This window comes from Salmo trutta, chromosome 14 (assembly GCF_901001165.1).
Source record: "Salmo trutta chromosome 14, fSalTru1.1, whole genome shotgun sequence".
In the NCBI taxonomy this organism is placed as follows: Eukaryota; Metazoa; Chordata; class Actinopteri; order Salmoniformes; family Salmonidae; genus Salmo; species Salmo trutta.
Window position 1 is genome coordinate 68,211,778 of NC_042970.1, and position 17,830 is coordinate 68,229,607.

At 45.2% G+C, this 17,830-nt stretch overlaps 1 protein-coding gene across 11 annotated transcripts in view; it reads left to right on the plus strand.

Moving 5' to 3' along the window:
• Positions 1-17,830, plus strand: part of LOC115147207 (myosin-10) — a 106,185-nt gene that overhangs the window by 14,159 nt on the left and 74,196 nt on the right. For all 11 annotated transcript variants that reach the window (XM_029689293.1, XM_029689297.1, XM_029689296.1 and 8 more), the window contains one exon: positions 5,887-6,043. In XM_029689293.1, coding sequence (XP_029545153.1) covers positions 5,887-6,043 — 157 coding nt within the window. The remainder of the gene's footprint in view (positions 1-5,886; positions 6,044-17,830) is intronic.

Below are 17,830 nucleotides of genomic sequence, written 5' to 3' on the forward strand. Positions count from 1 at the left end.
TGCAATGTAGTAAGGAGTTGTAGTTTCCAACAGGGCTAATATTCCACATAGTTTAGCGCATAAGATGCAGTAATTAACTACAATGGCCATAATCCATTGCGCATCTACTTATCCGGTCTGTGTTTGTTTTACGCCTGCTGCAGAAGAGATAAAATAATGCGTGATTGTGAGTGGATATAGAGAGCAGCTGTTGCTCCTCAAGGTATCTCGAACTGAAAGTGCATGATCTAAATGATTGATAGTTGGTATTCAGCAGTCATGCCTTATTTACTTTGAAGAACTACTAAAATAGTGATTTTGTCAGACAGTATAGACAGCAGCTCTATAGAGATGAGATAATGACTTGGAATGAAATTATAGTCATCAAATAAAACACATTTAATATACACAACAAGTGAGATATTTCTGATGTAATGTGAATGAAGGTTAATAGTTAATAGGTGATAAGCAGTAATGGACACTCACTACCATCATGGGACTTTTATTTAGTGTTTTATTGTGTGTTACTGCATTTAACCCACATAATGCATAGTGCATTTAATGTTTTAATAATTGAAACCGAAATCGAAACAGTGAAATATTTTTTGTAATCGAACCGAAACCGAACCGACCTCAGAAAGCACTAATTGCTCAGCACTCGTTTTTGGTCAGCTGCATAGCATTCTCGTTTCCCCTTGTGGTCTGTGGCCAACCTCAATGCCCCCAGGAAAGGGCTAGCTTTTGGGTTGAATGTGTGATGTGTTATTAAATGCATGTGTTTCTGTAACCTTTTAAGGAACAGTATCGGCTGTATCCTTTGTAGTGCAACAGTGCAGACTGGGAAGACGGCCCAAGGCCTGGAGCTTTGAGTTGATGTTTGGTTACCTTCATCTGCAGACATCCCCTCTTCAGTCTCCCCTAAGCCTGGCTTTCACTGGAGCATGGGTCTCTGTTCTCAATTGAAACTAGTGCGTCAGTTATGTTTTTCCCATAAAAAATATCAAGAGAGTATTTTCTTTAAGTCCCCATAAGCAGACAGACGGGACCCAAACCACTCCTTTCCTGCCTGATGCCTCAGACTCGCAGCCTGGTCACAGGCCCGCTGGGATGAGTATGAGGCAGAGATCAGTATGCAAACGCAGCACACAAACACACACACTGTGTAGATGGAGCAAAACTGCTTGCTCTGCACTAGTGTGCCGTTGGTCTCCTCCCACACTCAGACCCCAATGCTATTGGAGCACTGGAAATGAAGCACTGCTCATAGTGAACAATATTAGACCATTCTCTCTCTAAACCCTTTGAAAATTCTATTCTCCATAATCATCGCCTCTTTTCAATATGCTATGACAATTAAAACGGAGTGGCACTGAGCTAAGCTTCGCAGACGGAAACAATGTTGAGAATGAGAATGAAAACATCCACTCTCCATGGAGAGGCCCTCAACTCTTGCCGTTGCTCAGCTACGCTCAGCTTGGGCTTGGCACGGGGGACCACTTGGACATTTCCGGAGAACTGGGAACCTAGTCAACTGTGTCAGAGTTCTCCGTTGTTAACCACAGCCTGGCTATCTGGGTACACTACTTTGTTGTACTGAGAGACAGGATCTTGGCTCACGCCTCCCTCCATCTAAGGCACAGTGCTGTGTGAGACGTATATGCTCTTGGCCGGCGTCTCACCCCGGTCTCTACTGTATTGAGAGAGAGAGGGACAGGTTCTTCGCCAAGGCCTCCTTCCCTTCATATACCTCCTACAGGTCTCACCCCCGCCTGCAGACCCAGAGCCCCACTAATCCCCCAAGTACTCCCCAGGGGCTGCCATCCAGGCTGGGCAACTGAGTCATATCTCTCCCCGACCCCACTGCTGCCTCTGGGTCTGGGCTACGCCAGCCGGAGCGCTGATCCGTCTGCCTGGCGCTGCGCCCACTGTGGGGGGCAAGGGGAAGCGGTGACAGGTGGTGTGGTGTGTCCGCTGGCCCTACTCTGCTGCCAGCTAAAGGTGAGGCTTGCGACTATGTGGGGATCTGTGGATTCCGCAGGAATCTCTTCCATAACTCCATACATACTCATCGACCAGTGCACCAAGATGAATCGCACTAGAATGTTAGTTACCCCTGTGTAGCCACATACCCCTTGCTAGTGAACCCTGCATCCATCATTTTTCTCCCCAAAAAGCGACCTAGTCCCCCAATGTCTCATGAACATTCGTCCCGCCGTTCTTGATTTCTTCCTTTTGTGGTGTATTTTTCTTGACATTTTAATTTGGACATTTTACTGCATTGTTAGGAAATAGTAACATAAGCGTTTCGCTGCACCGCTATAACACCTGCTAAACTGTGTACGCAACCAATAAACTTTGATTTGATTTTGATTTGAACAACAAATCTCTGCTTCCTCCCAAGCTTGTTGTTGCTGTGGCTGGCCCATGACCAGGCTAGAGCATATCTCTGCCCTTCCGAGGGATCTGTCTGTGTACATATGAAAGACTGGCCGTCTGGTGACCCACTCACCCCTCCCCTAATGCACACCATGATATCCCCCAAAATCACTGCACCACGTGTCGTCTCAAAGTGACCATTCATCACATTCTGCATGGTGATAGTGATTGGCTCATTTCCTATTCATTATGACCTTCAATATATTGGCATTATTTTTATACCACATAACACAATGCCACAAACCCCAGTCATGCTGCAGCCAAATAGAGTACAGTAAAAGTCCCCTGTTGCCCAAAGACTGAGATAAGAGGTGTAGCAGCTAGCTTGTGTGTGAGCGGACACGTTTGTTTTGTCTCCCAGAGGAGAAGGAGTGTGTGTGACTCACAATCGCATTTCCCGCTGCAGCCAGGCGACAGCTGTGGCGGTGAGCTTTGCTCCGCAAGTCTTTAGATTAGGACCCTGCCGCTACCCCCACCCCCCACCAGCATGCCGCGGCCACAACGCCATTGTTCCAGCTCAGCAACTTGGTTAGCCGACCTTGGGCCCCTCTGCAGCCCCCTGTCTTTTGCCTCCCCTGCCCCAACACACTAGACAACATAGTTACAGGAATGTGTCTCTGCCGCCCAGCCAAGCTTGGAATGACCAAGAGAGAGGGACTGAGAGATGGAGAGAAAGGGTGCATGGACACAGAGAGAGGCAGAATGGGAAATGGACCCTTCTGCATAATCACCCGCCCCCCCCTCTCTTACTTGGTTAATGGAATATCCCGGCCGGCAGACTGTAGACAGGGATTAACCCTCTCCTGGCCGACCCCCCCACGTCTGACACTGCAGGGATGATATGGCAGTTTTGTACGCAACTGCAACGACCCCCATTTAGAGATCTGCATTAGTGTTAAAGAGATCAGATTTGTTGCTCTCCGTTTCGGGTTATTACAATGCATCACACACAGCGGAACTCATTCCCTGGCTTGAGTGCGTTGGACTGCACTGAATAAAGAGCCGTCCTCTCAGACGGATGCAATGAGTTGGCGGCGGAGGAGGAGAAAGCTGTGAGTGCCATGTGGGAGGAATCTCAAATGGTGCAGCACTTTGGCAGCCATTCACCTAGCAGCATCTATATCACAGGGACTGTTTCTGTATGATCAGTTTTTGGAGGTCGGGGAGAGTGAGAGATAAGGGAAAATAAATCTCGGCCAGTGAGCGCGGTGGCTCTGAACCAGAGGCAACCGGTCTTTTTATGATGCCTAATCATTATGATGGTAATGTTTTAATCTCAGTGCCTGTAGCAGCAAACTGATGGTCAACCTTATCATTAGGCTACTTTGATACGGACCTGCAACGATCTTCGTTCTCTCATTCCCTCTACGCCACCTGTATGTATCCTTTCACATCTTCACTGTCCTTCCACCACCATACAAGCCAAGGTCAGGATATTACTCTGTGCTTAGTCACTGTCCACTAAGCAGTTCACACTCCTTTTCGTCCCCACAGTGACTGTACGTACATACCCCAACCAGAAGCCATGGATTACAGGCAACATTCACACTGAGTTAAAGGGTAGAGCTGCCGCTTTCAAGGTGCGGGACTCTAACCCGGAAGCTTACAAGAAATCCAGCTATGCCTTGCGACGAACCATCAAACAGGCAAAGCGTCAATACAGGGCTAAGATTGAATCATACTACACTGGCTCCGACACTCGTCTTATGTGGCAGGGCTTGCAAACTATTACAGACTACAAAGGGAAGCACAGCCGCGAGCTGCCCAGTGACACGAGCCTACCTAAATCACTTCTATGCTCGCTTCGAGGCAAGCAACACTGAGGCATCCATGAGAGCATCAGCTGTTCCGGACGACTGTGTGATCACGCTCTCCGTAGCCGACGTGAGTAAGACCTTTAAACAGGTCAACATACACAAGGTTTCGGGGCCTGACGGATTACCAGGACGTGTGCTCCGAGCATGTGCTGACCAACTGGCAGGTGTCTGACTACAGACCTGTAGCACTCACGTCCGTAGCCATGAAGTGCTTTGAAAGGTTGGTAATGGCTCACATCAACACCATTATCCCAGAATCCCTAGACCCACTCCAATTTGCATTCCGCCCAAACAGATCCACAGATGATGCAATCTCTTGCACTCCACACTGCCCTTTCCCACCTGGACAAAAGGAACACTTATGTGAGAATGCTATTCAGTGACTACGGCTCAGCGTTCAACACCATAGTACCCCCAAAGCTCATCACTAAGCTAAGGATCCTGGACTGAACACCTCCCATTGCAACTGGATCCTGGACTTCCTGATGGGCCGCCCCCAGGTGGTGAGGGTAGGTAGCAACACATCTGCCACGCTGTTTCTCAACACTGGAGCTCCCCAGGGGTGCGTGCTCAGTCCCCTCCGGTACTCCCTGTTCACCCACGGCTGCATGGCCAGGCACGACTCCAACACCATCATTAAGTTTGCAAACGACACGAGTGGTAGGCCTGATCACCGACAACGACAGACAGCCTATAGGGAGGAGGTCAGAGACCTGGCCGGGTGGTGCCAGAATAACAACCTATCCCTCAATGTAACCAAGACTAAGGAGATGATTGTGGACTACAGGAAAAGGAGGACCAAGCACGCCCCCATTCTCATCGAAGGGGCTGTAGTGGAACAGGTTGAGAGCTTCAAGTTCCCTGGTGTCCACATCAACAACAAACTAGAATGGTCCAAAGACAGTCGTGAAGAGGGCACGACAAAGCCTATTCCTCCTCAGGAAACTAAAACGATTTGGCATGGGTCCTGAGATCCTCAAAAGGTTCTGCAGCTGCAACATCGAGAGCATAGTCACATACGAGAGCATAGTCACATACATTCTGGGTCGACGAACCAGTGCTCCTGCACATTGGCTAACCAGGCTATCTGCATTGTGTCCCGCCACCCACCACCCGCAAACCCCTCTTTTACGCTACTGCTACTCTCTGTTCATCATATATGCATAGTCACTTTAACCATATCTACATGTACATACTACCACAATCAACCTGACTAACCGGTGTGTCTGTAGCCTCGTTACTTTTATAGCCTCGCTACTGTATATAGCCTGTCTTTTTACTGTTGTTTTATTTCTTTACCTACCTATTGTTCACCTAATACCTTTTTTGCACTATTGGTTAGAGCCTGTAAGTAAGCATTTCACTCTAAGGTCTACACCTGTTGTATTCAGCGCACGTGACAAATAAACTTTGATTTGATTTGCTTCATCATCATTAGTGAATGGTGATAGTAGTGATTCCCTGTGGGGCACTGAAAGGATTTGTTAGCTCTTTCTCATTACATGACGGCTGACTGTTCCACAATTGTTTCAGATGGTTTCTCTTTACCTGGCAAACCTGTATTATTAAATGTTTAAAAAAAGTGATATCAAATCATGGTGTCTTCAGATTCACGTTTTTCACACTGAATGACATTATCTTCTTTCTCCTGCAGACGTACTCTGGCCTCTTCTGTGTGGTGATAAACCCCTACAAGTACCTGCCCATCTACTCCGAGAACATCATAGAGATGTACAGGGGGAAGAAGAGACACGAGATGCCCCCTCACATCTACGCCATCTCAGAGTCCGCGTACAGATGCATGCTCCAAGGTAAGTCTCAATTGGTTAAGGTTATCCCTCCCTTTACCACAACCATTAATGTCATTGCACAAAATATGCGCATATGTTTGCTACACAGGGAAATTGTATGAATGATCTGATTCAGTCTACTGGAACCAGAAAGTCAAAGCCAACTTAACCGGTTGTTTTGGGATTAAGGCTGTTGTTAAGAGGCAGTCAACCAGTAGGAATGGTACATACTGATATTAGGACAGCCTTGTCTCCACTGTGGCAGGTGCACTTATCTCCCAGGTCTGTGATGTTAAGTGGAGCCTGATTGGATCATTTGTCATGTTAATTGTACATGGTCAGTTCCCCAAGGCCAGATGTTGTTGTTGTGTTTCAATTTAAACTGTTGAATGCACCAAATTGTAAGTCGCTCTGGATAAGAGCGTCTGCTAAATGACGTAAATGTAAATGTAAATGTTGCAAGGGGATGAACAGGCCATTATGTCATCATTTTAGTTTTGTCGATTCTTTTTATGGGGGGGGGCTTCTGTAAATTGTCGAAAGGTTACTTCTCCTGTTGCATTTGGCAGGGCATCTCCTTTAGCTCTACTGTTACAATACTCAAGGCTTTCATTCTCAAGTTACTGAACCAAAACAAGCCACGTGTCGCCATTGCCAACACTCATAAAAGTTGTTTAACAGTTGCCCTGTGATTTACGGGATTACTACTCAATTTCAACAGCTTTAGGGCCATTCATTTCACTAGAAGGCTTAATTGAAACCATCAGCTGAACCATGGTTTGTTGCATACTAAAGTCGCCCCCAATTATTTTGATTTAGTGCACTGGCCAACTCTGTATTATGTAGTAGTTGCCCTAAATTCATGCAAGCTTCTCAAGCATTATGGTATCAAATGGCACGCATTGAGGAAAAAGGGCTCTGTGGAAACAGTCCAAAGGAGCTGATCTTATTTCTCTGTTCATATTTCCACCTCCAGAGAGAAATTAATTTTGCCAGCAATCGCTGGAATGTGGGGAGCACAGTGGAAAGGGGAAGTGAAGGATGACTGTTTTTTTTCCATGAAGTGCTGATACCTCAGAACTATGCACTTCTCAGCACCACTATGGGCTATAAGTACCAATGGGTCTAAATCTCAGTTTGAGAACCCAAAGCCTTTAGTCACTGCAGAGAGAATCCACTTCAGACCTCTTCAGATTGCCAGAGGCTTTGACTTTGTCTCTGGCATGGTCAAAATATGTTGACGCACTGCAAGTGTTGGGTGAAGAAAAACATACACCAAAAGCTTTATTAGAATTGCATCTGATTCCATAACACAAGAAGGGTGAATCTATGTGACTCAAGTAGATTCACAATCCTATATGTGATGTTAAATCCAGCTAATAGACTTCATCCCATTTGAGTTGGTTTTTATCAACCGTAAATCTTCCAGGGGTTCGTGATGAGCGAGAACTTATCTCCTGCAGCGTCTACTAGCCTATAGGTTCTGCCCAGCAGGAGAAGCCTGCATAACCTCCTATTTGGTTTATTTCATATCTTATACTCCAAGTAGAAATAGCCACATTATCTGTCACAGAAACCCATTATTTTTAACCTTTATTTAACTAGGCAAGTCAGTCAAGAACAAATTCTTATTTTCAGGAACAGTGGGTTAACTGCCTTGTTCAGGGGCAGAACAACAGATTTGTACCTTGTCAGCTCAGGGATTCGATCTTGTAACTTATCGGTTACTAGTCCAACACTCTAACCACTAGTCTACCTGCCGATCTGTCCTGTCCCAGACACCTGACTAAACCAACATATCATTCCAGGCAGCAATCAGTCAATCCTTCCCAGTCCCCCTTTCTCTCCCACTCTAATTTATCCAGAGTTTTTACACCAGCGTGTGTTTGTTTTTGCACAGCTCCTCTTGACCTCTTAACTCTTTTTCTGGATCTTGGGGCGAGGGGCAGCTCCCCAGCAATACTATCTAGGCACAGACTCTGGATGTCCATAGGGCTGTGCTATTGGTGTGGATGCACATCACGGAGCACCATCCCATGACTGTCACAACAGACATCATAGAGAGATGTCTGAGAGATGTCTCTCTTTCCCTCTGCCTGATATAGCTGGGAGGCACCCCAGGCTGGGAGCTGTGACTGGGACCAGACCAGTGAGAGCAGAGAGGATGACCTGCATTTGGCAGCACAATGGGACCTTTTGTCTCTGTGGTGAGGGCTTGTCCGTCCAGTGGGGGTTGGTTGTGACGGGTTGGGCAGTCCCGTCATCCAGGCCCTGCCTGGTGTCAGTTTAGACAAGGAGGAAGTTCTCTCTGTGTGGAGAATGTGTGCATTGACACTTCAAGTAGTGTCCTCTGTGAAGAATCTTCCCAAAGACACTGGTTGGATGTACTGGTAATGTAGTGGTAAAGCCACTATTGGACATTGCATGTGCAGGTAAATACATAGTGCTTCCCCAATCATACTTTTGTTATGAGCCCTACTTGTCCCATGACCCAGTGAGTTTTTCCCATTACCCCCTTCACATCCTCCAGCTTTCTCACACCCTGAGCATCTGCATGGATGTAGGGGTGGGGTGCAGGGACTGGAGACTTGGACTCGGAATAAGTGCCATTCCAAATCCAAATCACTTCTTTGTTTTCGCTGAATTTCACCCATTTAAATGATTCATCAGTTTCTACCAATAACCAATTTAGAAATGAAAGGATACCTCTCAGGACCTGCAGTTCCTATGGACTTTTATGCAGGCTTGTCACAGTGGTAGTCATCGCCAGTATAGTCATCATGGCTAACCAGCCAACCAGCGGTTTGGCTCAAAAGGACGTTTGTAGGTTGGAGATTAGCAGATGCCAGCTGCTGCTCTGCTCCTGAGCAGGTCTATAACCTGATTCAGTTCAGTGATTAGGCGCTGGTACCCTGTACTGGTTGTATGAAAATGTTGCTGGATCACTGCATTGTGTCATGGATATCATCACGGCATTATCTCAGTGCCATGATTTCATCCCTAAATGCTGTGATCATGATGACAGTATCACATCCCTTTGGACATTGAAGTTCAAATTTAGCCACAAGGAACAGGCATTTGCTTCATGTCATTTATTAGGCTAAGTTTACTTAATATGAACATTGCACATTGGTCAACATTTCTGCAACTGTGCCAGATTTAGCCAGCCGGATAATTTTCATCTGTAGTCCGTTAAGGGTGTCTAAACCTTTCCAGGGGCCAGTCATTATCCCAGCATTTCTGAGATGCCAGCCAATTGCCAGATGGAGGGTTAAATGAGGTGTAACGTTACAAAGCCCTGGTTGTTTAACTAGGCCTCCCCCCACCACAACTAGACCCACACATCTGCCATTAATTACTTCTCCAGATACTTTCCATAATCTCCCTCGTTGCTTTGGACTGATGGCGTCCAGCTAGTTACAAGGGGCTAATTTGAACATTTCTGGAACGTGTCGTTAAGAAATGCAAAGCGCTGATGTTCTCTTGAATGAAATCATGTGTTGGTTGAGAGAAGAAACGCCCATGTCAGCATGGGGATTTCAAGAGTGGACTGAACTCGCATCAACGGCAACACTGTCCCTCAGCAACATAGTTGTTCAACAGCAAGGCTTTGTGAGATTGAAGGGAAGAATGGCCTCTGTAAGGACTCTCCCTTGTGTTTGGATAGGCCATTAGGTCCACTCAAGGCAGATCTATATTGGCCTGATAATCTTTGAGCAATAAGCCTACATTTGTCTCATGGGAACCCTCTCCGTCACTAAATGAATCAATCAAATAAAATGTGTGCAAAGGACAGTAACTTATGTCTTTTGATAATAGTCTCAAAGATAACGAAATGTTAAGTAAATGGTGTGAAGGAAAATTTCCGTGGATGGAGACCTCATATACAATGTACAATGTCATAGACTCAAAGCGATTGTGGGTGTGTTATTACGATGTAGGCCTAGTGTGTACACTGGGACCCGCTCTGCATCCCTTGACCCACCTGGTACCAATAAGACCTGTAATGGTTTTCATGGCCAAAGTTCTTTTGAAAAGAATCCAAGGCTTTGTGCCTAGCCCGCCTCGTTCATCCTGTGAGTACTAGAACACACTGAGTACACACAGAGATTATTGAAAAAGAGACCCGCTACATTTTTAAGGAATTCCAAGTGGAGCCAAGAAAATCCAGGCTTGATCTAATTTTCTGAATCAAATCAAATCAAATTTTATTTGTCACATGCGCCGAATACAACAAGTGTAGACCTTACCGTGAAATGCTTACTTACAAGCCCTTAACCAACAATGCAGTTCAAGAAATAGAGTTAAGAAAATATTTACTAAATAAACTAAAGTAAAAAAATATATATCAAAATGTAATACAAGAAAATTACATAACAATCTGTTGTTTTGGTGAGTGTTCTCTTGCTGGTTCTGGTTCAGAAGAACATTGACCAGATGCAGTTATGGATGCTGAAAGTACTTGATGAATTACGGTACTGATTAATGTATTTAATCAAATTCAATCCCTCATTTCCTTTACATTCCTAGAAAAAAGGTTTCCAAAAGGGTTCTTCGGCTGTCCCCATAGGAGAAACCTTTTTGGTTCCAGGTAGAACCATTTATGGTTCCATGTAGAATCGTCTGTGGAACCCAAAGCTGTTCTAGTTGGAACCAAAAGGGTTCTACCTGGAACCAACAAGGGTTATTCAAAGGGTTCTCCTATGGGGACAGCTAAGGAACCCTTTTAGGTTCTAGATAGTGTACCATGGTACCATGGGATTTTTATTAGCCTAATAGTTTGAACAGCTTGTGTGTACCATGTGATTTTTATTAGCCTAATTGGAGCAGCTTTGATTGAGTTAGCCTGCTCTGTTGCTTTTGTCATATGTTATGGAATTGAGATAACATTTGTCCCATTCCCCCCCAATTTCCATGTCTTTCTGGCCCTGAACTCATTCAACCTGCAGGGAATTTTTACCCTGAATATCAGCTGATTCAGCACTCCTCTAATGTTTCCAGCTGCCAAACATGGGAAGGATGTCCCTGGAGACACTCTGCAGTCTGAGCACCTAAACGACCGTGCACTCCTGACAGAGCAGAGGTCTAGCTGTTTCTTTAGCCTCCCCTGAGATCCACGGCAGGCCCGGCAATACTGCAGCACATAGCCATTTTCCCTAGAGATATAATACGAGTGTGGTTGACGTCATAAACCTATAAAGTTCTGGAATATGCTGACAATGATCCATTTCTATGGCCTTTTCCCTCTAGGGTTTTTAAAACAGCTGGCATTAAGCCAGTGGAGCCAAATGCTCCACCATCACTATGCCAACGCTCCACCATCATTATACCAACGCTACTTTGTACCACATTGAGGAAGCTAGAGAATATCCATTACCCTTGAACATTTGAGTGTTTCTTGCAGTGACCAAACCTCTCTGCTGGCCCTGACAGTTCAATGGCAAGTAATGCAGGGGTGGCCATTGGGCTGCTGTATATCCTCTGGGTGAATAAAGAATAAATCATTGTCTACAGAGGCGGGAGGAGGCTAAGAGGACTCCTAATGACCCTGGGCGTGGGAGGAACGAAGCCACACAGAACACTGAGAGGGCAAGGCCTGCTGATTACCCATGTCCTTTTCTGTCCGGGGTTAGGGTGAGACTGACTGCAGCTATAGCCAAGTCATCCCTTTTCTGTTGCGTAAGGATTTTGGTTCTGTAGTGACAGTTTGAGGATAGAGAGAGAGGAATGACGTTAGAACATTGAAGAATGCGTTTGATCTCACCCGTGGAATTCCGCCTCGGTCAGGCCTGGATTGAACGATACAAGGAATGGGAAATGTCATCTCTGTCTTAGTGACATCCACAAGAACCCTCTCAACATTCCATGGTGTCCAAAGTGTTCAGTATGCTACATGTGCTTCTCCCTTTGAAACACCTTTCATGTTTCGTCTTGAATTTAATTTATTAGAACATCTTGGCTCAGGAATACAATGGCTTCAGATCAGGAACCCCAGGTCTACGTTCTCCCCTTTGTTTTGGCCTTGGTTTGGACTGAGCCCTGGTCGTTAGAGGAATGCGGTCTCCCGTGCTCTAAGGGGGCCTTTCTGACGGTCCGGCAGGTGGTCTTGTGGCTGGCCTCTCTCGCTGGCCTCTCTCCGGGAAGCTGTAGATGAGGTCACAATCAGTCCCTCCAGTTTGTGTGACTAATGAAAAATTACTTCAAACCACTACCCGCCAAATTCCTGCGCCCGTCGGTCGCCTGTCTTGGGACAGCTGGTTCTGTTTCTCAGCCAGGCCTGAGCCACATTGGCTGTCCACTCATCCGTGCTCACAGTGAGAATTCCTCTCTGTTGTCACCCAGCGTGGATTGGCTTTTGGCAGAGCTAGCATACAGTAAATGAGCCCTGTTCAATGTTCTCAGGGCCTTGGTAAGCTCTTAATAATGGGCTACTTTTTTGTCATCAGACTTTCAACTTCTGGGTTTTTCCCTCAGGTCAGTCTCACGATATGGGGAAAAGATATTGAACATCTCTGTTACTTTACCAGAATGGTAGGTGTGTGTTACCTTGCATTATACCCCATGGTCTAAGTATTCTAAATATTGAAGTAGGACAAGGCCTCAGGCTCTGGTTTAAAACCTGTTACGGCTAGACGTTCCACTAGCGGAACCCCTCGACAACATCCGGTGAAATGGCAGAGCGCCAAATTCAAATTAAATGACTCTAAATATTAAACTTTCATGAAATCACAAGTGCAATACATCAAATTAAAGCTTAACTTGTTGTTAATCCAGCCGCCGTGTCGGATTTCAAAAAGGCTTTACGGCAAAAGCAAACCATGCGATTATCTGAGGACAGCACCCCGTCATACAAATGCATAACTAATCATTTTCAACCAGGGAGGTGCGACACGAAAGTCAGAAATAGCGATATAAAAAATGCCTTACCTTTGATGATCTTCTTCTGTTGGCACTCCAAAATGCCCACAAATGATCCTCACAAATGATCCTTTTGTTCGATAATGTCCGTCTTTATATCCATAAAAACTCAGTTTAGCTTGCGCGCTTCAGTCAAAAATCCACTCAGTTTCCCTCCGTCAAGATGCATACAAACGTTACTAATTAACTTTTCCAAACAAGTCAAACAACGTTTATAATCAAACCTTAGGTATCCTATTACGCAAATAAACGATACAATTTAAGACGGAGAATCATTATTGTCTTTACCGGAGATAAACAAAAAGAACGCACACTCGTCCATGAGCAAGGAAACACTACAAGCCAAAATGGGAGCCACCTAGAAAAACTACAATTTCTGGGGCATTTTTCCAAAAACCAGCATGAAACTCTTTCTAAAGACTGTTGACATATAGTGGAAGCCCTAGGAACTGCAACTATAATTATAGTACTAGCCATTGAAAATAGAGGTAAGCTGAATTTCTTTGGGGGGGGGGAGGGTTTCCTCTGGGTTTAGCCTGCCATATCAGTTCTGTTATACTCACAAAACTTTAGAGTGTTTTCTATCCAAATCTACCAATTATATGCATATCCTAGCTTCTGGGCCTGAGTAACAGGCAGTTTACTTTGGGCACGCTTTTCATCCGAACGTGAAAATAGTGCCACCTAGCCAGAAGAGGTTAATTGAGATTCCCTTCCCTTACTTTCTGTCACTCCCCGTCACTCCCTCTGTCCTTGCTGTGGCAGCTGTAGTCCAGCAGTACACAACCTGTCTCCTGTAATTTATCTCACTCCTGAGGTAAATATTAAACACAGATTTCCTAAACGTGTACTGTACCAGGTGCCTTGGTCTGGGTCACGTAAACAACGCACACTGAATAAATGTTCAGATGTCCGGGGCTGTCTAACTTCTCAAAATGATGAATTCGCCAGCTAGCCTAGCCTATCACGTTTCTCTTCTAAGGACCCATTTATCAGGAAAGATCCACATTGGAAATGGAAACTAGATTTGCTGGGTCTGTCTATTTTTTTATTTGTCATCTGTAAGTCGATGTTGGTGTCTGAGGACGATCTCCTGGTTCTGCCCGTATCAGAAGCCCTGCCACTGCTGTTTAATGGCCACATAGCAGAAGCCCTGCCACTGCTGTTTAATGGCCCCATAGCAGAAGCCCTGCCACTGCTGTTTAATGGCCCCATAGCAGAAGCTTCAAACCACTGCTGTTGCCACTGCCACTGCTGTTGAATGGCCTCATATCAGAAGCCCTGCCACTGCTGTTTAATGGCCCCATAGCAGAAGCCCTGCCACTGCTGTTGAATGGCCCCATAGCAGAAGCCCTGCCACTGCTGTTGAATGGCCCCATAGCAGAAGCCCTGCCACTGCTGTTGAATGGCCCCATAGCAGAAGCCCTGCCACTGCGGTTTAATGGCCGTTTCAGGGGCCAGGGGTTTTGCCTCTTAGACCCCATTCACAAGCAGGCACTCCAGTGTTTGTTTTTGTGAGTGTTATATTGATTGCTTTAACCTCTCTGGGCTATGTGGGACGCAAGCGTCCCACCCCTGGTACACCCTATCAACAACAGGTGAAATATCAAGAGCGCCAAATTTGAAAACAATTAAATGTCATAATTCAAATTTCTCAAACATACAACTATCTTACACCCTTTGAAAGATAAACATCTCCTTAATCTAACCATGTTGTCCGATTTCAAAAAGGCTTTACGGCGAAAGCATAAAGTTAGATTATGTTAGGACAGTACATTGAAAATAGCTGTGTGTAATGTTTTGTCAATGCAAAGACACGCGTCACCAAAAGCAGAAAACCAGCTAAAATTATGCACTAACCTTTGACAATCTCCATCAGATGACACTCCTAGGACATTATGTTAGACAATACATGCATTTTTAGTTCTATCAAGTTCATATTTATATCCAAAAACAGCGTTTTAGTATGGCGTTGATGTTGAGGAAATCTTTTCCCTCCAATACCGCCAGTCAAATCAGCACAACAAATTAAATAATTACTATTCGAAAACATTGGTAAAATATTATATTGTCATTCAAAGAATTATAGATTTACATCTCTTGAACGCAACCGGATTGCCAGATTTAAAAATAACCTTACTGGGAAATCACACTTTGCAATAATCTGAGCACTGCGCCCAGAAAAATACACTTTGCGATACAGACTAACCGCCATGTTGGAGAGATCTAAAATCGAAAATACTATGTAAATAATCCATTACCTTTGATTCTCTTCATCAGATGTCACTTCCAGGAATCCCAGGTCCATAACGAATGTAGTTTTGTTCGAAAAAGCTCATAATTTATGTCCAAAAAGCTCCGTGTTGTTAGCACATGATCTAAGCCCGCCGGACTTCTCTTCATGAAAGAGGGGAGAAAAAATATTTACGTTCGTTCAAACATGTCAAACGTTGTATAGCATAAATCATTAGTGCCTTTTTCAACCAGAACATGAATAATATTCAAAGCGGACGATTGCATTCTCTTTTAAAACGTATTGGAACGAGAGTACCCAACATGAACTCACGCGCCAGAGTCTTGTCGGCCACCACCGTTCCAAGGCTCTTGTTCGTTCAGTTCTCACAGTAGAAGACTCAAACAACTTTGTAAAGACTGGTGACATCTAGTGGAAGCCATAGGAAGTGCTCAACGATTAATAAGCCCCTGTGTGTTTCAATGGCATAGGCTTAAAGGTAATTCAACACATCAGGTATCCACTTCCTGTCAGAATTTGTCTCAGGGTTTTGACTGCCATATGAGTTCTGTTATACTTACAGACACCATTCAAACAGTTTTAGAAAATTCAGAGTGTTTTCTATCCAAACCTGAACAATAATATGCATATTCTAGCTTCTGAGTTGGTGTAGGAGGCAGTTAAAAATGGGCACATATTTTTTTCAAAATTCTCAATACTGCCCCCTATCCCCAACAGGTTTTAAGCACAGATGACGGCTAACAGGGACCAGGCACAGAGGAACAGTCCAAAACCCCCTATTGACCTCCTGCCAGCTGTTTGCCGTCAAAGACAGCTTTGCAGGCTGTGAATGCCTCTCGACCAATCATAATGCCTTGCTGGAATTAACTGTTTTATAATGAGACGGTAACAGAAAGGGGGAGAGGATTGGTTCATTTTGAGACATTTCCTCTCTCTTTTTTCTTAAACTGATGAAAACTAGACTATCCTCAATTAAAGCTACAGACCACCAGTTTGTCTTCATTATCCACCACGGCCCAGTGGATGTGTTGTACCTCTATTTATATCAAACTGGTTTCTGAGGTCTTCCTCCTTCAAAGCCACTTTGTTAACAGCAAAAGTGACCTCTGGAGCTGGGTTTTCAGAGCCGAGTGTTTCCACTCCCTTGCCTTTCCTTAATGCATTAGCCTTCAATAGCGGAGGCTGGACTAGGCCCAGCGGGCCACAGGCTCACAATGAGCTCACTGTCTATGGGCTGAGACCAGCTCCCTCTGCCCCCTCTGCTCTTCTCTCCCTCGTCCTATCTTCCCTTATCTCCTCTCCGTCACAAACGCCACACGCAGAGCCACTGTGCCCAAGATGTCCTCCAAGTTTTCACTTTGTCACAGGTTTGAAAGATGGTGACGTGTTTGGTTTTTGTTGTGCATGGTCTGTGGAGGAGCTCAAGTGGAGCCATCCATCCAAGCCTGGTGGTTAACTTGTTAATTAGGCTATAAATTATTAAGTTATTATTCTATTATTTTGAGCATTAATAACAGAACTTTGGTACTGCCTTTTTCCCTCCCATGAGGCAGTCCATTACTAAAGAATTGGCCAAACACCGTACAACTGAATAGGTTTTTAAATCATTTGTATTCTTTCTTCAGATATTTTAACAACCAATCCTATCCTATTCCGTGGAGCAGCCTCTTGAGGCCATCCAAAAATAATCAAGTCATGTGAAGCTGGAAAGAACACTACCAATCATGTGAATCCCACATAACGGTTCTCATGACTAGGCTATAAAACACTGTTAGAGAAATAACAGCTCTGCTTGGTTCCCCATCTATGCCCACCATGGCTTCTACCCCTCAAATAGTTATCAGAGTTTTACGATCTTGGAGAGGTTGTTGAAGTTGATACATTGGCATGAATGAATGGAATTCAAGAACGTCCTCTTGACTCGATTATATCCTTCCCGCATCTGCAGCTGGCCAGATAAAGTGAGAGATGTTTCCACAGCAGCCTTGCTGTCTGGGCTGTGTTTGCGTCTGAAAGAGATTTTGGATGTAAAGGGAGACACAGGAAGGATGAGACAATGGTGTGTGTGCGTGCTTCTCAGTACGGCCATGCGTAGAGCAGCGGATGATGACATCATACCATGAAATGCCTGTAAATCCTTGTGCATCAGTGAGAATGTGTCAAGCCAGCCCCCACCGCCCGTCATCAAAGCCAGGAAGAACCTGCTCAAATCAAGGAAGCTGCACTGTCCCTGATGAGCCATCCAGCTGTGCCTGAGTCCCCCACCCCACCCTGTTTTCCTCAGGCATCCCTATCTACAGAACAACCCATCCAGCTCTGGCCTCTCTCCTCTCTCCAGTTCACTCTTTCACACCAGCTCTCTCCCTCCATCAGAAGACCGGGCCAGGACTGCCTCTCTCTCTGTGACAATACTGTGCCAAATTAGAATAGTTACGGCTACTGTAGCGAAGGACATTAGCATTTCATAAGAGTTTGTGCGTGCAGCGTCTCATGGTTGAATGATCGCCCTCCTTCCACCACAAGTGTTATTTTATTGATGTATATCGTGTTAGCTGTGCTGGGCTGGAATCGCAAATGAGCTCATCCAGGACAGAAATTGAATCCGAACATTCCCTCCAGGAGGCCAGGTCAAGACA